This window comes from Heterodontus francisci, chromosome 7 (genome assembly GCF_036365525.1).
Source record: "Heterodontus francisci isolate sHetFra1 chromosome 7, sHetFra1.hap1, whole genome shotgun sequence".
Classification (NCBI taxonomy): Eukaryota; Metazoa; Chordata; class Chondrichthyes; order Heterodontiformes; family Heterodontidae; genus Heterodontus; species Heterodontus francisci.
Window position 1 is genome coordinate 55,019,001 of NC_090377.1, and position 21,979 is coordinate 55,040,979.

At 41.0% G+C, this 21,979-nt stretch overlaps 1 protein-coding gene across 5 annotated transcripts in view; it reads left to right on the forward strand.

Moving 5' to 3' along the window:
• Positions 1–21,979, forward strand: part of cobll1b (cordon-bleu WH2 repeat protein-like 1b) — a 235,779-nt gene that overhangs the window by 205,890 nt on the left and 7,910 nt on the right. For all 5 annotated transcript variants that reach the window (XM_068035220.1, XM_068035221.1, XM_068035222.1 and 2 more), the window contains 3 exons: positions 4,507–4,747; positions 8,256–8,356; positions 13,656–15,304. In XM_068035220.1, coding sequence (XP_067891321.1) covers positions 4,507–4,747; positions 8,256–8,356; positions 13,656–15,304 — 1,991 coding nt within the window. The remainder of the gene's footprint in view (positions 1–4,506; positions 4,748–8,255; positions 8,357–13,655; positions 15,305–21,979) is intronic.

Sequence of the window (21,979 nt, forward strand, 5' to 3'; positions counted from 1 at the left end):
TCATTTAATCTATTAATATCTCTTTGTAATTTTATATTTCCATCTACACTGCTTACAATGCTGCCTATCTTTGTGTCATCGGCAAACTTGGATCCTCAACTAAGCCATCAGCATATATGGTGAATAGTTGAGGTCCCAACATAAATTCCCATAAACACAACAATTGGCCCTCCAAATTAGAGTACCTGCCCAGGTACTCCTGTTGCTCAGTTAATCTTCTAACCAGGTCAGTAATTTGCCTTCAATTCCATGAGCTTCAACTTTAGCTAACAGTCTCTTGTGTGGGGCATTAGCAAATGCCGTCTGGAAGTCCATATAAATAAAACCCATAGACATTGCCTTGTCCACTACTTCTGCCAACTCTTCAAAAAGTTCTATCAGGTTTGTTAGGCATGACCTAGCCTTTACAAATCCCTCTTTGTTTTCTCTCTCTATCTGCCTTGATTTCTATTTTCTTCTCATACTGTATCTTATGATCTTGCTGAGGATATTGACAATTAAGGCCAAGATAATTTTATTAACCTTAAGATAAACACAAGCACTTAGTGTTTTAAGTCAGAACATTTTACACATTAACTGGAAACATTAATTTCCTAACTTATGTTAAATGTTTTATACCAATGACTGGTAAAAACTACTATCTTGGAAAATTGTATAAAATTTCTGCCCAACAGAATGTTTCTAAATTGAACTTAAGCTCTTGTTTTTATTCAGGGAACTTTGTTGGCAATTAATGATGGGGAGAAAAGATACTGCTGGTGGACTTAATTTACCTGTGCAAGTTAATGGTTTGGCCTTTTATATCATCATAAACTGCTACGGTTGAAATTACAACATTCTTATGTACCGTATTGACAACACACACACTTGTCAATCCCACACTTCATTGCAGATGTATCAGCAATCAATTGCTTTCTCAAGAATGTAAACTGCAAATTAAGGGTGTCTCTTTTCATGAAGCCTCATGTACTTTTTCTCTACCCCTTAAGGCACAACCTAAATTGAAATGGCTTCCTGAAATTATTATGCAATTTTATTTTTTAAAAGCACACAAATTTCATGCATTTAGGTTTCTGAGCATGAACATTCCATTTTCTGCTTTCTTTTAACTTGTCCATTGATGAACAGACAGGCTCCTCTTCTAAACACAGAAACCATTGGCCATTGGCCAATTGGCCAATGACCATTGGCCCATCAGCCATAGTCCTTCAAGAGACTGTACATCGTCTCCATTCTCATTGGCTGTACCAACCTATTCAATTTCCCGAGGATTGGTTCTGCAAGTATTTCTCCCTGCCTGCTGCAAAAAGAGAGACAAATTCTTACCTCTGAACTTCTTTGACCTTAAGTTCCTTTCATGTAGTCAGCTTTGAACTAATGTTATTATAAGCAGTTACTGGTATGTTGAAGTTTGAATTAAGTCTCCTGGCAATAGATTTAAAAATGGCTGGCTACTCCCATGCAACAATCACTCCTATGCTCAGATTTATTACAATCGTTTTTCCCCCATTGCAATTATTCCAGAGAACAAATTCTCTTTTTTAAAAAAAAAAGCTCAAGTAATTGACCACTTTCATTCTTGTCTACAGATGTAAAAATCCACTTCTGCCTGCAAGAATGAAGTGAATGGGACTGACTGTTCTGTGAACTGCATCATCTCTCTTCCTGTTTCAAGTCTGCAGTCTCCTTTATTGATGTCTTTTTCTTTAACTTAATGAAATTATTTCTGTTCTATTTCCAACATCTCTTCTGTTATCATGCACCAAAGACAACTCTTGCTCTCTCAAATTTATCTTCCTACTGTGATTTATTTCTTCTATGTCCTAAAGAATGCTCTTAAAGTAGATATTTTAAGTATTTTCTGTGTGTACAAATCTTGAGGTAACATTTTTATGTTGATTCAGCTGTATAAAAAAAAAAGTCAAATTTCATGTAGAGTGGTGTAATGTTGAAAGATGGGCAGTTGATTCATCATCTGTGCACTAAGCATTTCCACCACTCAAGTAGGTGTTAAAAGGCTTCTAGAACATTGGGGGAAAGGTCCAATTAAATTTAATTAACCCCCCCCCCCCCCCCGCAATTAAATGCCAAACATGCACAATTAACACAAGATTTCACAGTCATACGAGACAGATGGAAATGAAAGCTTTATAGATATATTGAGGATTTTGAATGCAAGGAGTTACAAACACCAGTAAAGTAGTAACTAGTCTTAAGGTTTCCTAATTGCACCAAAATATTTGCTGATAATAGCAATTACATCTATACTTTTCATCAGAGGCAGTCCTGAAGCACCGAGGTCATAAAAGACTCCAAGTTGTAGATGGCATAAAAGTTCAAGTTGTAGATGGGCCTACCACAACAGTTTCTGGTGTCTGGGCAGGAGGGCCATGTTTACCAGAGAGCTGTGTCACCTAGCTCATTGAGGATTTTCAAGGATTGTCAAGCATCCATAGTTCACGATGACAATGAACTCACTGCTGCCTTAAATGCTTGTTGCAAAGAGATGAGTATGTGAAGTTACTCCAGAGTTGAGTAATTTGACATTAAATTTTCTTTTGGACATATTGATAGTTGTAGAATTTTTATTTGCTAACCCATTTTTGCTGTGTATTGTATTTGTCTTGTTTGGCTTTTAGATAACAGATGGTTTATTTTCTGCAATGGTTTATGTTCTGCACAATGAAAGAATGCCAGACTACAAGACATATTAACTGAATTAATTTCATGAAGTTTTATACTGTTAGTAATCTATATATTTGATTTGTTATGCTGTTGTTTGCCCTTGTGTGCCACGAACTTTTCTGCGTTGGCTGCGGATGTGTTGTTTGACTAAGTGCTAACTTAGTTGAAGTAGTAGCAATGGTGGATGACTGCCTAACCAACTGTAGGGATTACAGAAGGCCTGTTACCCATAACTGTGACTAACGCTGAAGGACCTGCATCAATGGCAGGGACAGAAGTGCTGTAATCACCTTGGGCTCCGGTTTTGAGGTAGTGCTTACAATCACTTTGTGTAGGTTTGCTGCTAAGGTAAGTACTGACTGGCTTTACCTGTAAATCCAGGCATCTCTCTGGCATTTCAACAGGATACCTGCTGAATGTGGAATGTTGGTCATTCCATCAGGTTTTAGAATGCTCCTGTCATGGCTACATTGTGGTAGCAAGTTGAAGTTGACCATGGCAGCATTTTTGGAAAGTTGATTTGATAGATCGCGTAGAATCGTAGTGAGCAGTCATAAGCAAAACTACTTTTGTCATAAACACTGACACTCTTGTGATTTTAATTCTTTTGTAGTTTGCTCTTTATTTCCACTCTGCTTGAAAAAATCAACTATTTCTTTTGCATACGAGTTATTGTACACTAATTCCAATTTGAAATGATCTGCATTTAGAAGTTGGAGTCACTCAACATTTCTGCATTCACTCCATATGCAGAGTATTAATGTAAAATCCAAAAACACAGTTCAGTGCTGTAAATGGGAAATGTTGAGCTTAAAAAACCCTTCTGGCAGCTTCACTGTCAAATGGAAGGGGGAGGGAAGGATACAGCTGATCTGTTGGCTATGATCTGGCAAGCTGAGCCTGGACTCATCCAGCACACAACAGCATCTCCAGAAGCCCTGTGCACTAAGTTCAGATCCCATTCTCAGACAGAAGTCAGTTGAGGTGACAGCATCACTGTTCACTTTTTGGGGTGGATGGTTGCTATGGTAGATGGCACCAAGGAAATGCTTAGTGTGGCGTCAGGGATTAGTGGCCTATCGTGTCAATTTGGGAGCTTGGAAAGGAATATCTCACAAGGGTAGTGCAGTCAAAATAGTGGGATTAGCTGCACACTGTTGTAAGGTACAGGTTTTGGCAGGCAGGGAAAGTAGGGATAGTATCCTGTTTGCACCCAATAATAGTTCATTATCTTAATTATGTATACCTCAAAGCAGATAACTTCAGGATCCACGACCACTCAAGGAAATAACATCAGTTCATACCACAACCCACCCAGTAGCCAGAGCCTGCATCTTCAAGCAAACAAAAAGAAGTTTTTTTTGCCATTAGATCATACATACATACTGCCACCACATAAGTTAAATATGAAGTTAGGCTGCCATTAATTTTAGGTCAGAAATTTTGGAAATATATGTAGCAGCACATTGCAGGTAAATGTTGACACTTTTATGATGGATTTGGTCATCGTCGGAGCCTGATAGTTTTCAATGCATTTTGAAATTGAATAATATGGGCCACACAGCAGTGGAAAATGTATGTGTTGCCAGCATCCTAGCAGAATTTGTGCAGGTTTATTATCTGGTGAGTAAATGATTTTTAAAAACATATATACTGGCTGCAGGATGTTTTTTAAGTGATTTGTTTTGAGGGTTTATTTCTGTCAAAATACAAATCTGAAAGATGAATGTTCAGTTGTTGAACCTTTAGTTTGATAAACAGTTTTGTAAACTGATCAAGTACTGTAGCTTGTTCATTGACTCTTTTTTCCTGTGGGTGCAGCTGGCATTGGATCGGAACATAACCTTGAGGAGATTGTTGAAACTGAAGAGGTAAAATCTCTGGACATTGATGAAGCAGAAGATGCTATTCTTCAAAAAGGAGAAGAGACACTTTGCTTGCAAGTTTCCATAGATTTTCCATCCAATTCTGAAAACGCTCAGACTTCAGGACCTGGCAACTTAGATGTGCATAATTCCTCTATTGCAACAGATAAACAAACCGATACAAAATCCGAGGACAAGTAAGTAATTGTGAAGGATAGTGTTGGTGGCCTTCTTGTGCATTTTATAAGACTGTTTTCAAATTTTGTTTAAACAGTTCCCAAAATATTGTTTGCTCAGTTTACCAAAATGTAACCTTTTAAGTATTAAATTACTTTTGCACTTAATGGAATGCAAGCTTGGTTGCTATCACTTAGGATTATGAACAATGGTATGGATGTGAATGAGGTATAATGTATATTATGTTGTAACATTGGCTGGGAATTTATCCAGATGTCATGGGTCTCAATTTCCGGCAAAAGCACCGACGAGAACTCTGCGTCACCCCTTCTGTGGGAGGCTCGCCGAATCAAGTGCCAATTAGGCGGCACAGTGGCGCAGTGGTTAGCACCGCAGCCTCACAGCTCCAGGGACCCGGGTTCGATTCCAGGTACTGCCTGTGTGGAGTTTGCAAGTCCTCCCTGTGTCTGCGTGGGTTTTCTCCGGGTGCTCCGGTTTCCTCCCACAAGCCAAAAGACTTGCAGGTTGATAGGTAAGTTGGCCATTATAAATTGTCACTAGTGTAGGTAGGTGGTAGGGAAATATAGGGACAGGTGGGGATGTTTGGTAGGAATATGGGATTAGTGTAGGATTAGTATAAATGGGTGGTTGATGTTCGGCACAGACTCGGTGGGCCGAAGGGCCTGTTTCAGTGCTGTATCTCTAATCTAAATCTAATCTAGGTACTTAAGTGGACAGCAGTGGGCCTTCCACAGGATCAAGGACCCGGCGACAGAAGTCCAGCCCTCTGAGCGCTGCCGGCCAATCAGAGACTGGCAGCTCTTTAGCTGAGCAGCACCACTGCAGAGGCAGTGGCTGCTGCTGGTGAAGCACCCACTCGAGGCCTAGGAGTGGCACTGGACCTAGGCCATAGGTTGGTCAGGCGGGAGGGGTCTCGTGGGGTAGGGGTCATGGGGGAGGGGATTGAAGGGTGGTTGGCAGCAAGGGCAGGGTTGGCTGTCAGGCTCCCCTTCCTGATGCTGGGTCCGTCGTTTAGGCACCAAGTGCCTTTTAACACTATCTTTCCCCCCACACCTCCCCTGGAACTGGTAAGCAACCCCCACAGTTTTTCTTGCCATGCTGCCCATGCGGCGACAGGCCCGCCTGCTGCTGAGCTAATTGTGGCGGTGGGAGGAGATCCTTAATTGGACATTAATTGCCCACTACAGGGCCTCAATTGGCAATGGGGCAGGAGGGCGGTTTTACAGGCCTTCCTGCCCCAGACTTCATTCCAGCAGAGGCAGGAAGGTGGCGGGGGCCCCCCCCCACCACCATCCCACCTGATTATATGCTCTCCCCACCTCCAAACCCACTGCGGGGACAGCATAAAATTACCCCATTGTATTCCAGTCATCTAGAATGTAAAAATTCCATAGCAAGTAAGAGAGGCTTTTAGTGATGTAAAATATTGAATACTTAAAACATGTTGCCACTTATTGAGCAGTATTCCTTGGATAGCTCAACTGCTGACCAGTCATCGGCCCAGACTTTGTAGGACGAAACTGTTAGCATTCTCCATCATTGCCCTGTGAAATTGATAGCAGTTTCTGGCATCTACACATGTACAGTTAAATGGGGAAATCTAGAAGTTGCAGTCAGTGATTCGCTGTTCCTCCACAGGGTACACTGCTGAAGTTCTCACTGATGGAAATCAATTAGAAATCACTGAATTGACATAAAATTCCACTTTTTGTTCTTTTATTCATGCTAAATGAAAACCTTAAAAAGTTTATGCCTTGTTGAATGAGGTGCAACTGGGTTTTCAACAGCATACAAAGTCATAATCACTGCTGAACAACTTCTCGTTCCTGAAAAATTAATTTTGTATTTGTGGAGTGTCAAATTTCTCCATCCCAAGGATTTTTAATTTATTTGTAATGTTTGTTGATACTTCATGTTCAACCGTAATTTCAGGTGAATGTCCCTGTCATTGTTTCACTTTCTGTAAAATGATAACAAATGAATGCTGAAACCTGCTTGTAACTTTCTGGTTTGCTGTCTGTAACAATACTTCAGTGTGATTGGTTGCTTAGCCTGCTTGATGACTTCACTATTGCTGAACATCAAAGATCCCAGTAGCTGGCTCCAAAATGAAATTAACATCAGGAAAGTTGAAATTCATGCCACAGAGCTCACTAAACCTTTGTGGGCAGCATTCATCGAGGCCAACAGCAAGTGCTGTCACTTCGCCACTGACTGCAAAATCCAGGCCATCATTGAAAATATTGATGTCACTCAGCACACCTTTTCCTCCCATGAGTGGAACCTTAAAATTGGGCCTGCAATCCAAAACTGATGAACCATTCCAGCTTCGAGAGGTCCTTATGGGAGTACATCAAAGTTAGTATGCGATTAGGACTAATCAAGGCTGGCAAAGCAAGTTCTACACAGCCAGGAGTAAAGTTTTGAACTTGAGTCTTGCAGAAATTAACTGGCTGTGCTTTAGTGTCAGCAAATATCAAGGAAGCTTTAATGTTAGCATTGTGATCAGAGGGCTGTCTGCTGATGTATGATCCTCTGAGGTAGGAATTAAAGAAAAAAGAAACAACTGGTTTGAAGCAATCTCTGCACAAATTTGACCAGTCACTCTGCTGGATCATTCCTGCAGTTGTCATTTTGGTATTTGGGACCTGGACAAGATTAGTTACCAGTTAATATCCATTCACCAAGGTTTTGCAGGGTGAGCTCTGTACACTTCTTGGAAGATGACCCTCCCCACTTATAAACACTTTTTTGTTAATTTGCTGGGTATTTTTCTCATCCAAGTGATAGATGTTCATGCTTGGAAACATGTTCCATTTTGGAAACCCAGTTTCGCATTAACATTCTCATGACTTGGTATAGTATGGGCAGCTGTTAAGTAAAGATCTGCATTACATTTAGATAATTATATTAATACTTTCTTTTGATTATAATACTGGATAATTTATCTTTTCAGTGAAATATTGCTGTATAAATAGAACATAGGAATCTTAACACAGAAGAAGTCCTTTCTTGCCTGCACAATCCCACTTTTTTACCTTTTTACCCAACCTAATCTGGGCATTCTCTACATACCCGACTATATTTTTAAATTTATTATTTAGTACCTTTATTGAATAATGTAATTAATTTGTTACCAATCATCACCTGTGGCTACCACATTCCGTTAACCCTTTGTGTCCAAGTTTCTTCCTGTATCCAGTGCTTAACTTAATACTGTGGCTTCAATTTTTCAACCAGTGGAAATCTATTTACCTTGTCTGTACATTTTATCATTTTGAACAGGTCTAATACTTAGATTTTAAAATGATTTTAAAACTGGGCACTAGATCAGTTTGAAGTATTGGTCAGCATAACTATAAATGTGTTCTTTAAAACTATTCCTGTCCCCAATATCATTTTTAAAGTTGTTACACATTTTGCAGACTTGGTGCACCAACAAATACAAGCCCACTATAATATTTGTGCCTCCACTTTATAATTGCTTTTTTACTTGTGTTTCAACAGAGTAAGTACAGCTGAAGATGTGTGTAATCAAATTGCAACAGAAAAGGATGAAAAGTTGATGGCAAATATGAATAAGGATCTGTCAGTGGCAAACACATATGGTAAGTGCCATATATAAACAACAAAGAAATAAATCTAACTGGAATTCTAAGTCTTCAAAAATGAGGTTCACATTTGAAATAAGCCATAAACTGGATTATCCTCAACTTTTTAGTTTAAATATATGTGCATTATTATGAACATAAGAAATAGGAGCAGGAGTAGGCCATTCAGCCCTTTGAGCCTGCTCCGCCATTCAATGAGATCATGGCTGAACTTCTACTTCAACAACATTTTCCTGCACTATCCCCTTAACCCTTGATGTTTTTGATATGTAAAAATCTTATCAATTTCAGTCTTGAAAATATTCAATGACTGAGTCTCCACAGCCCTCTGGGGCAGAGAATTCCAAAGATTCGCCACCCTCTGGGATGCAATTTACAGCCCCCTGACGTCAGGGGTCGTGGCAGGAGGGGCCGGAAAATACCTCTGGCAGAGGCCTGCCATGGGCCTCGACACCGGGAAGGCCTGGCCCGATATTGCTGGCGGCGGCAAGGCCTCATGGCGACCTTCCTGCCACGGCGATGGGAGACAAATCTACTTAGGCAAAATTATGTAAATAAAGGAATGAAGTACTTACCTGCTCCCGCCATCCACTTCGGTGCCAATGTACTGCTGATAAATCTATCACTGCTTCCCCTCCAACCAATAACGATTAAATTCAACATTTGCCCTCTTCCCTGCAACCCCCCCCCCGCCCCCCAAAACACTTACCTTCAACACTTGACCTTGCACCCCCCGCCCCCAAAACCTTTCAAAGTGCAGAGGTCTCCCCTTCCCACCTTCCCTTTTTTTTTTATTTCCAAAATATACTTTATTCATAAAAATCTGTAAAAAATTACATTCCCAAACAGTTTAAAACAGCATCAAGTCAAAAAATATAAACAGTGCAAAAGTGATCAGTTTCCTCCTATACAATTATGAGTTGCCTCACAACCCTTCCATTTCACATTTGTCGTGCCAGATACATTTTTACATTATACAGGAGACAGAAATTTTCCCGATACAGTTCAAGGGGTTTCCCATGGATCCAGCCCCTCAGTTCAGCTTGGTGGGGGGACCTTACACAGTAGTCTTTCCCCATTGAGCCTTTGCTGCGGCTGTCCCAAGCTTTAGTGCGTCCCTCAGCACGTAGTCCTGGACCTTGGAATGTGCCAGTCTGCAACATTCGGTGGTGGACAACTCTTTGCGCTGGAAGACCAGCAAGTTTCGGGCAGACCAAAGGGCGTCTTTCACCGAATTGATAGTCCTCCAGCAGCAGTTGATGTTTGTCTCGGTGTGCGTCCCTGGGAACAGCCCGTAGAGCACAGACTCCTGTGTTACAGAGCTGCTTGGGATGAACCTCGACAAAAACCACTGCATCTCTTTCCACACCTGCTTTGCGAAGACACATTTCAGGAGGAGGTGGGCAACCATCTCTTCCCCACCACAGCCACCGCGGGGGCATTGCGCGGAGGGGGCGAGACTTCGGGTGTGCATGAAGAATCTGACGGGGAGAGCCCTTCTCACCACCAGCCAAGCTACATCTTGATGCTTGTTTGAAAGTTCTGGTGATGAGGCATTCCGCCAAATGACTTTGACGGTCTGCTCGGGGAACCATCCGACAGGATCCACCATCTCCTTTTCCCGTAGGGCCTTGAGGACATTCCGTGCAGACCACCTTCCCTTACGCTAGTAATTTGCATTAGAGCCCGTTTGCCTGCCCACACACCCTCACCAAGCACTAAACATCATGTTTCCCCTTCCCCACCACGGTGGCGCCTACTTTCCTTGGACGGGAAAGTGAAGGTGTGTGAGTCCCAGCTGCCGCTCGCTGGATTGTGACCTGAATGTAAGATTGCTGTTGATTTTATTTAACTGTATTCATTTCATTAATTTAAATGTATTCATGTCATATTTAAATATGTTAATCTGGGTCCCGTCGCCCAGTGGCGGTGGGGCCGGGGGGGGGCGGGCGTGGTGGTTGGCGTGGGCGTGGCAGCTACAGAGCCTCGCTGCTGCTGGGAAGGTTCGGTCTGGCACTCCTGGCATCGGGCTCCGTGGCGGGCCACTGCTGGAATAATCTTCCGACACCCCTGCCCACCCCCACCCCCGTCATGAAGCCCAACGTCAGAAGCTCAGTAAAATCCCAGCCCTATACACAAATCCTCTTGTAATGAAGGGCAACATACCATTTGCCTTCTTAGTTGCCTGTTGCACCTGCATGCTAGCTGTCGGTGACTCATAAACAAGGACACCCAAGTCCCTTTGAAATTCAACACTTCCCAGCCTCTCACCATTTAAGAGATACTCTGTCTTTCTGTTTTTCCTACCAAAGTAAATAACCTCCCATTTCTCCACATTGTATTCCACCTGCCAAAATTCTTGCCCACTCGCTTTGCCTCTCCAAATCCCTTTGAAGCGTCTTTGCACCCTCCTCACAACTCACACTTCCACCTAGTTTAGTGTCATCTGCAAACTTGGAAATATTATATTTAATCCCCACCTCCAAATCATTGATCGAGATTGTGACTAGCTGGGGCCCGAGCACTGATCCTTGCGGTACCCCACTAGTCACAGTCTGCCAATCAGAAAATGTCCCATTTATTCCTACTCTCTGTTTTCTGTCCGTTAACCAGTTCTCAATCCATGCCAGTATATTTCCCCCAATCCCATGTGCTCTAATTTTGTTTACCAACTTCTTCTGTGGGACCTTATCGAAAGCTTTCTGAAAATTTAAATATGCCATATATTGCTATTTACGCTTACCTCAGGATATAAGCAAGTTGCTTATTGGGCCAATTCATAGGGGATTAAAAGTCAATCACATGGTTTGGATTGGTGTCACATGTAGATGTGACCAAGTCTGGAGGACATAAGTTGTGATTTGAATTTAGCCCAAACTGATAGGACTCATTAATTTAGTGCAAATCTATCTCAGAGAAGCAATGAAAATTACAAGTGTAGAAATGGGATTGAAAATACTTTTGTACAGTGGGAAGCATTCTTGTAGTTTGAAGTTAGGCACATAATTGCAATAAAAGAAGCTCAACTCTGCTATGTTGTACAAGACCTGGAAGTGCTAGCTGCTGACACTGAAATGGGAAGTATTCCTTTTCCCAGCTCTGGCATTCCTTTCCTTACAGTGTTGTTTTACTTTTAGTTGCATGTTGCAGCCTTAATCCTGAAAATGTCCTGCATTACATTTCCACGAATACAGTAGTGTAGTGGTTATATTACCAAGGTAATAATCAACAGGCTGGGACTAATGATCCAGAGAATGTGTTCAAATCCCAGTTTAGCAGTTTGAGAATTTTAATCCAATTTTTAAAAATGTCTGGACATAAAAACTTGAAAAGTGACCATGAAGATGTCAGACTGCAGTTCACTTATGTTCTTTAGGAAAGGCCTATATTGTAACTCCAGTCCCACACCAATGATATGCTACTCAGTCCACAGGCCATTTGAAAATCAGCAAAAAATACCTAGATTTGATAAAATAGGATAATAGTGCAATTTTTCTTTTAAAGTAACTAGTATGTACATACTGTTATGTACCCTGTAGTGTTTTAGCCACATTTGGCACATTTTGCTTGTGCTCAAGTGCAGAACAGTTGTGAATGTCCACCTTATGGATTTTCAGATACAAATCTTTTAAATTACAATAGAAAGTAAGAGACATGCCTTACAATCACTTGACTGCTGAATTGTAATGACATATTGCAGTTGTGTAGCGAAACGCTAAATAAAGTATTAAAAAAAAGTTTAACCACTATTTCATAAAAGGGACATGGGTACAATTTGGTAAAAGATGTACCTCCATGCAAAGAGTGAAGCAAAACCTCGAGTCATTCAAGAAGCAGGCAGATGCAATACTGGGGGGCAATAAATTTGTCTGGCAAGATAAACTGCATTTCCAGTGCTCCCTGAAAACCGAATTGACCCAATGCTATTAGACCCAAGTACTTCCGCCCCAGTGTCCCTAGCTCACCAGATCCCAGGACCTGCTCAGTATTCCTAGAGCTTCCCTTTTTAGTGTTCCTGGAACCCTTAAATCCATCTCCCAGACACTGTGATCCTGCTCAAAATTGTCCCTGAGCCTCCTGTCGGTGTGCTGCCAGAGTGGGGGCTTCCTTTCCCGTATTCCCAGATCCAGAGCTGTGCCCAATGCTGATAAGTCAGTGTTCCCGGTAAGAAACCCTCTTTTTAAACCTGTGATGAATGAGGATCTGTTATTATTTATGGTTTGTTTATGGGAGCAACTGATGTCAACCAGAGCGTTTTTACATAGCATTACATTGTATTTTACAGCACAAAAACAGGCCATTCAGCCCAACAGGTCTGCGCATGTGTCTATGCTCCACACAAGCCTCTTCCTACTTCATTTTATAGTAATTGAACCGCACTGCCGAATATCTATTTGTACGGCAGCAGGACTTGGGAGTGTAACAATGAAACTGTCTTGCAGTCTGGACTGGATCTTTGTCTTATGCACATGTACATCTTCAATTTACACAGTAAGGTGAAACTCCAGGAGTGATGGGCATGATCAGAATCATTTAGTTCAATGGGTACAAGTAAGTTCTCGCATAATGACAAAACAAAGAACACACGATGCTACCCTTGTTCTGGTGGATCATCGTACTTAATTGAAACAGAATGATCTCTCTGATCCCCTGACTTACAGCCCAGGACCGAATATTCCACCTTACAGTCTCCTGTCTCTTCAACTTACATGTGGCACCTGGAAGCTTGACTGCCTTTTGGTGTCCGTGTCTCTTCTTTCAAAAAACTGACTCAAGTGGTCAAAAATGACTACGTCCTCCTCCCCAGTGAAATCCACTAACTTAACTGGCCAGTGGTTGTGCTGAATTCAAGTGAATAGGATTGTCTCATCATCAGGGAGTGTGACTGGTCACTTTAATTGCAAACTATCCCTATTATCCACAGGACATTAATTTCAGATGCCCCATCAGCAACCAAAATTTACATTTGGGAGCCCTGCTGTCCTGTGATTGTTATCCCTTTAAAGCAAGCTTAAACTTAAAACATTTTTTTAACATTACCAGTTTCTGGCTCCTTACCCCGTGGAAAAATGGTCAAGGAACCCTGAAATGTGACACTCACCAAAAGGAAAGTCATGGGAGATTTGCTCGTATTGTGAATGACCAAATGTAGTATACCTCAAAAGATATTTTGCTGAACATTCTCTATTTTATGCCTGTATCATAGGTGAAAATTGCTTGTTGAACTTGCCATATATTCTTGCTGGTGATTTTTCTCATCCAAGTAAACTGATCACATTCTTTGCTTACATTTTAGTTGAACAACCACCAATTGCAGAAAATACAACCAGTGAGGTGCACCAAAGAGATTCTGATGGAATGTCAAGCTTCAGCTCCACATATGCACCAGATAAAGGAACAGCAGAAAAGTTGCCTCAGGCTCCAGAAATGGCAAGCATTTCTGGAGGTACAAGACCAAATCTTGTGCCCAAAGATTCTGCCAGTTTTCAGTCATCTAATATAACTGTTAAAGACCAGCAAAAACATTCGGACAAAATGGAGATCAATGAGATGAAAGTTGAAGAAACTAATTCAGTAGAAGCTGATAAAACACTGGATTTCCAGAATGCGCGATGTACCAAGGCAACAAATGGTAACATTATCCCATCGGATGATACGACTTTGAAAAATACTTCTGAAAGTATACAACATACACAAATCAATAATTTCAGCCTGCCAGTGTCTTCTGAGCAACAGAATTGTGTGTCTGCTGCAACTAAATCTGCTGACACAACTGAACAGGGACTCGCTGGTAAGCAAGGTATAATGTCTGTTAACCAACCAGCTCCAGAAACTTTAACATTCGCTGATTCCCATGGACCATTGTTGACCAAAGATGCAATCAGAAGTCCAGAAAGTCCAACAAAGATTCCAATAATATATAAGTGTGAATCTGAGCCTAAACCTAAACCTTCTAATGAAATCACAAGAGACTATATACCAAAGATTGGAATGACTACCTATAAAATTGTGCCTTCAAAGTCATTAGAAAACGAAGCATTTGTCACATCTGGAATCATGCCAGAAGCTGAACCAGTAGATCAACAAACTTCCACTTTTGATGATATCCCAGATTCTGACACTTCAAAAAAGTCAATAAAGCGGTCTAATACAACAGAAGAACCTCCATCAAGCGTTAGAAGAGAGCCGGTTGCTTTTCACCAAGAAGCTGACTTTGATAAAACTGTAAAATGGATGCCCATTAATTCCACAACCCAGTCTCATCACCCAGAAGCAACAGTTCCCAAACTGTTTGCTGACAGTGAAGTTGCACAACCCAAGGTAATGGTTACTAGAAGAACCCAGAGTACTACGGAGAGAAAAATGAAACCTGGATCTGTCTTCCTTCAGCTGCATAAAAGGAGCTCAGGACAATATGTTACCTCCGCACTTGCTAGAAGTCCTAGTTTACCTTCTCAGTCCAGCTTAGATAGGGAGAACACATTTTTAACAAAAGAGGAAAATGGAGTGCCATTTCAGGAAGTTAGTCCTAGAAATGTTGATGGTCTAGATGTTATAATTCCTCCGCCACCAGAATTTGCTGGTATTTCTGAAGGGAATGCCCAGAAAGAATTGTCCAAACCTGGTGAGACATCTTCATCGCGACCTTCAAAACCTCCCAAAGTACCAAGCAAGCCATCCGTACGTGTAAAATTAAGTGACACAAAAGCTCTCAGAACTACTGTAGCTGCAACAACATACACCTCTACCTCACCATCACCCTTTGCTCTTGCGGTATCCTCAGCGGTCAAGAAAACTCACACAAATGCAACGTGTTCCTTTAAGCCCAAATGTGCTGGAACGGATTCATCAACCTTACCTTCTCCCACTAACTATGCAGACAGAAAATTGCCTCTACCTTCATCAATTCCTAATGAGTCCAATTACAGCAACATATTAAAACAGGTAACAATATTGGAATATTATGTGCTGACTTTTGACTTGCAACAAAGAACTAGATCTACATGTTTAGTTTTAAGTGTTCCTTTATTCTCCCTATCAATTGACATGTGCAGCATAAATTCCAATAAGTGCCTAATCATTGTAACGTGATTACTTCTTTTCAGTATTGCAATCAAAAGATTTATAATCAGATTATTTGGCAAATTTTGATTTTAATCAATTATTAAGCTCTTTTTAGAAGTTTGTATAAATAAGTGCAGTGTGATTTTTAAACAGACAATCTCCCATGATATTAAAACAAGAAATGCTGGATTCACTCAGCAGGTCTGGCAGCATCTGTGGAAAGAGAAGCAGAGTTAACGTTTCGGGTCAGTGACCCTTCTTCGGAACTGACCCGAAACGTTAACTCTGCTTCTCTTTCCACAGATGCTGCCAGACCTGCTGAGTGAATCCAGCATTTCTTGTTTTTGTTTCAGATTTCCAGCATCCGCAGTATTTTGCTTTTACTCCCATGATATTACTCATTTTAACTTAGATGCACTGTTATATAATAGGAATATTGTACCATGTAATGCACAATTTATTACATAATTCTATTACTAACATCATCTGTGTTTAATCTGCTCTTAGCTTTTAAGGTCATAAGGCCTAATTGATGTAAATAGCAGCATCCCGAGGAAAATTATTGGTTAACTGCTCTTGCTGAGAGTAGTTTTCACATTGGCAAATGCTAATAAATGTCTTGGTCCAGTTCAGAAGGAACAAGCTTGAACTGGCTTTTTTAAACTTCGAAATTCTAAATCATAACTGCCTGAAAATGCTCTGGCCTAGAAGTTGGATTGAGCCCAAATCTGAGCATGATCCAGGTACAGTGCATGTTCTACATGTCTCGGGATGGCAGAACTTCAGGAAATTGATCTGATAGCCTCATTTGAATAGTACCAGCAAACTGCGAGCACCCACCACAGCCCTGCATGTAGCTCCCCAGTTGTGGGGGGAGCAGATAAGTTTAGGGGGAGGGAATGCGCCTCTTGGCTTTGTATTCAGGTAAGTAAAAATCTTTGGTTTGGCTGCTGTGTGCCTGAGAAAACTGACTCCAGCATGCTGTGGTCAGACCAGAACCAATTTTGGAAAAGGGCCTAAATATGCTAAATAGAGTTAAATAAGCTCTTTCTGTCTACCAAATAACTTAATTTGCAGTTATATGTAGACAATGAGCTGAAATAAAATATAAGCTAAGAAATTTTAAAGGATAGCTGCTTGTGTAAGAGGCTATAAATCTACTTCTTAATCAGTTGTCTTTCACTTGCTATTAACATTTCTGATTTTTGCTGGTTAGTACTTTGAATGATTTGTTGATCATTTGCTCCTCAAGTAGTGTCACTGTTCGTGGTGACACAAATTAACGTTTTTTTCGTGTCAGTTCAAACGTAATAGATTGAAGTCCTGGAATTTAGGCAATAATGAGAATACATTAAAAGTAGAGCTCCTTTACAAGCATCTGTGATAAGTGTCCATATTATCTGTGTCACAGTGGCCACGATGGTCAGAATAGGCAATTATAATATTGTTGCCTAGGAGTAGGAGAGATGGCATGACCTTTCAAACTCTTGAAAGGATGGTAACTTTTCAAAACTTCTTGCCAAACATGTGTGTGCTTGTGGGTGGTGTTGGGTAAACCATTAAATGAGCAGTTTTTCACAAATAAATTCCTATTTCCTCCCCTCCGAAGACTGGACTTTCTCCTGTGAAAATGATAAATAGAATATTGCAAAACTCCAGTGCTGGAGCCCTAGTGAGATTTAGATGTATTTTTAGATACTTCAGGGAGCACAGCCACAGCTATAGGTTTTGTATGATTGTGATATTAGCTCTGGAAACATCCATGGCTTCAAAAAATAAATTAGTTTAGAGACATGTATTTTTCTGACAAATTACAGAGAAGGTGGAGGAAGCTTTTAATAAATACCAACAATGCCAAAAAGCGAAAAAGGTGATTCTTCAGTTGTCTATGTTGCTTATTTTCCAGATAGAAAACCTCAGCAGTACCAGTCGTATAGATCCTATATCCAAGGCAACACCATTTTATAGTAGAAAACTGTCGTCCATGGCAGAGTTTAAATGATCACAATAGTGACATGATCTGTAATCCTGCTGCAAGAAGAATCAGGTGCTAGATCCCAAATGGAGCAAATTACACCTTGATGCAAATACCACTGATATTGGATATTTCTAAGTAGCAGGCAAGGTAGCAGACAAATAATTCTAGCTTAGTTTCATTCAAAATCTTCACATTTGCTTTGTTCTGTAACTCTGCACCTGAATCATCAAAAAATATAATTGTGCCTGTACCTTGACAATTAATTGTCAGCAAGCCTCAATAAAGAGGCAAAGGTATCATTGTAGGATGATATAGATCTTGATAAAATCAGGACTCTTACTGAATGTCAAGAAATTCCAAATAAATCTCAGGAAATTCCAAGTTCACAACATTAGGACATTCTTCTCAGCCTAGGTTTTACAGAATGCAGTGCTGCCATCAGAGAACTGCATGATCAGTTATACTAAAGGGGCCAGAAGCACAACTGGACTTGCTTGTAAGGATTGGAATTGGTAGCCATCTGTAGTCCTGGAGTGAAGGCTGTTGGAGATGTTTGTACCATTTCAAAATAAATCTTCCTTGCATTAACCAGTGAGACTCCACCTCCTGACCCATATAAATCTTGACCTGTCACTTCTCTGCAAACATCTTTCCCCAAGTCAAAAACAATCCTTGCCCGATAATTATTTGATGACAGGTGCCTTCCAGTAACTGTTTACAGTCCAGACCTCTCAGTGGCCATTGTTTAAAAAAAAAACCCATGGACTCCTTTTCAGTTTGAAACCACAAATCTTCAAAATTTAACAAATAAAAAAGCACTCATAAAGAGGGTGCTTACAAATTCCCCTTTTGAAAGCCCCAACTGTATTTGCCTCCACCACACACTCAGGCAGTGCATTCCAGATGCTAAACACACAATGTGTAAAAATGTTTTTCCACATGTCACCGTTGCTTCTTTTGCCAGCCACCTTAAATCAATGTCCTCTGTCCTCTGGTTTTTGACCCTTCTGCCAAAGGGAACACTTTATCTACTCTGTCTGGACCCTTCATGATTTTGAATACATCTTCAAATCTCCTCTGCACCTTCTCTTACATAAGAACATAAGAACTAGGAGCAAGAGTAGGCAATTCAGCCCATCGAGTCTGCTCCGCCATTCAATATGATCATGGCTGATCTCATCTCAGCCTCAACTCCACTTTCCCGCCCATTCTCCATAACCCTTCAACCCATTACTAATTAAAAATCTGTTTATCTCCTCAAATTTACGCAATGTCCCAACATCTACCACACTCTGGGTAGTGAATTCCACAGACTCACCACCCTTTGAGAGAAGTAATTTCTCCTCATCTCTGTTTTAAATCTTCTGCCCCTTATCCTAAAACTATGACCTCTCATTCTGGATTGCCCCACAAGAGGAAACATTCTCTCTACATCTACTTTGTCAATCCCCTTAAGGGGCGGCGCAGTGGTTAGCACCGCAGCCTCACAGCTCCAGGGACCCGGGTTCGATTCTGGGTACTGCCTGTGTGGAGTTTGCAAGTTCTCCCTGTGTCTGCGTGGGTTTTCTCCGGGTGCTCCGGTTTCCTCCCACAAGCCAAAAGACTTGCAGGTTGTTAGGTAAATTGGCCATTATAAATTGTCACTAGTATAGGTAGGTGGTAGGGAAATATAGGGAAAGGTGGGGATGTTTGGTAGGAATATGGGATTAGTGTAGGATTAGTATAAAAATGGGTGGTTGATGGTCGGCACAGACTCGGTGGGCCGAAGGGCCTGTTTCAGTGCTGTATCTCTAATCTAATCTAATCTAATATACCTCAATTAGATCTCCTCTCATTCTTCTAAACTCGAGAGAGTAAAGGCCTAAACTGCACAATCTCTTCATAAGACAAACCCCTCATCTGTGGAATCAATCTAGTGAACCTCCTCTGAATTGCCTCCAAAGCAACTACATCCCTCCTCAAGTAAGGGGACTAAAACTGTACACAGTACTCCAGGTGCAGTCTCACTAATGCCTTGTACAGTTGCAGCAATACTTTCCTACTTTTATACTCTATTACTTTAGCAATAAATGCCAAAATTCCATTTGCCTTCCTGATTACCTTCTTTACCTGCATACTAGTTTTCTGCGATTCAATGTACAAGGACACCCAGATCCCTCTGCACCGAAACACTCTGAAGTTTCTCTCCATTTAGATAATAATTTGCCTTTCTATTCTTCTGACCAAAATGGATAACCTCATACTTAGCCAGTTAAACTCCATCTGCCAGATTTTGCCCCATTCACCTAACCTATCCATATCCATTTGTAAATTTCTTATTTCTTTATTGCAACTTACTATCCCACCTATTTTAGTGTCATCTGCAAATTTGGCTATAGTACCTTCTATCCTGCATCCAAGCCTTTAATATAGATTGTAAATAGTTGGGTCCCGAGGACTGAACTCTGTGGCACCCCATTAGATACATCTTGCCAGCCAGAAAAAGATCCATTTATCCCGACTCTCTGTTTTCTGTTGGTTAGCCAATCCTCTATCCAAGCTAATAAATTGCCCCTAACCCCATGTGATCTTACCTCGTGTACTAACCTTTTGTGTGGCACCTTATCAAATACCTTCTGGAAGTCCAGATTTACTACATCTATAGGATCCCCATTATCCACTTTGCTTGTTACGGCTTCGAAGAACTCTTGCAAATTAGTCAAACACGATTTACCTTTCATAAAACCATGCTGTCGCTGATGGATTGCATTTTGACTTTCTAAATGTCCTGTTATTACTTCCTTAATAATGGATTCTAACAATTTCCCAACGACGGATGTTAAACGAACTGGTCTATAGTTCCTACTTTCTACCTCCCTCCCTTTTTGAATAAGGGCGTTATATTAGCTTTTTTCCAATCCACTGGAACCTTTCCCGCATCCAGGGAATTTTGGAATATTATAACCAATGGATCCACTATCTCCGCTGCCACTTCCTTTAAGACCCTAGGATGTAGGCCATCAGGCCCTGGGGACTGGTCTGCCTTCAATCCCAATAGTTTGCTCGGAACAATCATCATCACTGGGGAAAAAGTAATAAGTGTCCCCCCCCACCCTTTCTATAACCTGTGCATTACCTGTTACTATTGGGATGGTACTAGTGTCCTCCACCATGAAAACTGAGGCTAAATATTGATTTAGTGTCTCTGCCATTTCTGTGTTCCCCTCTATTAACTCCCCAGTCTCATCCTCCAAGGGATCAACATTCACTTTAGCTACTCTCTTCCCTTTTATATACTTATAGAAGCTTTTGCTATCCGTTTTTGTACTTTATGATGGTTTTATTTCATAATTTACCTTTGCTCTTTTTATTACTTTTTTAGTAAACCGTTGTTGATCTTTAAAAGTTTCTCAATCTTCCAGCCTGCCACTGGCCTTCGCAATATGGTATGCCTTAGCTTTTGTCTTTGTTATCCTTAACTTTCTTGCTTAGCCATGGATGTTTATTCCCCCCCTTACAATATTTCTTCCTCTCTGGAATATATTTTAGTAATATCTCCTTAAACATCTGCCACTGCTCATCAACTGTCCAACCTTTCAGTCTTCCTGGCCAGTCCACTAGGGCCAAATCTGTCCTCATGCCTATGTAATTACCTTCGTTTAACTCCAGAACGCTAGCGTGGGACTCCAGTTTCTCGCCCTCAAACTGAAATTGAAATTCTAGCATGCTATGATCACTCTTCCTTAGAGGATCCTTAAGTATGAGATCATTAATTAATCCCACCAGATTACACAATACCAAATCTAGAATAGCTTGCTCCCTGGTTGGTTCCACAACATATTGCTCCAAAAAAGAATCTCTAATACATTCAATGAACTCTCCCTCGAGGCTACCCTTGCCAATTTGATTAATCCAGTCTATATGCAGATTAAAATTACCCATGATTATTGCCGTACCTTTCTTACAAGCACCTGGTATTTCCTGGTTTATACTGTGCCCCACTGTGGAACTACTGTTTGGGGACCTATAGATTACTTCCACCAGGGACTTCTTTCCCTTGCTATTTCTTATTTTGACCCAGACTAATTCTATGTCATGATCTCCAGTGCCTATATCGTTTCTCACTACAGCACTGATCTCTTCCTTTACTAACAAAGTTACACCACCTCCTTTTCCTTCCTGCCTATCCTTCCGAAATACTGAGTACCCTTGGATATTCAATTCCCAAACCTGGTTTCCCTGCAACCACATCTCAGTAATCGCCACTAAATCAAACCCATTCATCGCTATTTACGCTGTTAACTCATTTATTTTATTCCAAATGCTTCGTGCATTCAGATACAAAGCCTTTAAGTTTGTTCTATTATCAAATTTCCCTACTCTTGTATGATTCCTTGGTGCAATATGACCTTCACACGTTCTGTCCCTTCCTTTTATTTTCTGGTAACAATCAGCCTCATCTCTAACCTGCACTCTTACCTGCTCCTTTAACTTTGACTTCCTAATTTTCCATGCAACTGAACCCTCCCCCCCACTATTTAGTTTAAAGCCCTATCTACAGCCCTAGTTATGCAATTCTCCAGGACTCTGGGCCCAGC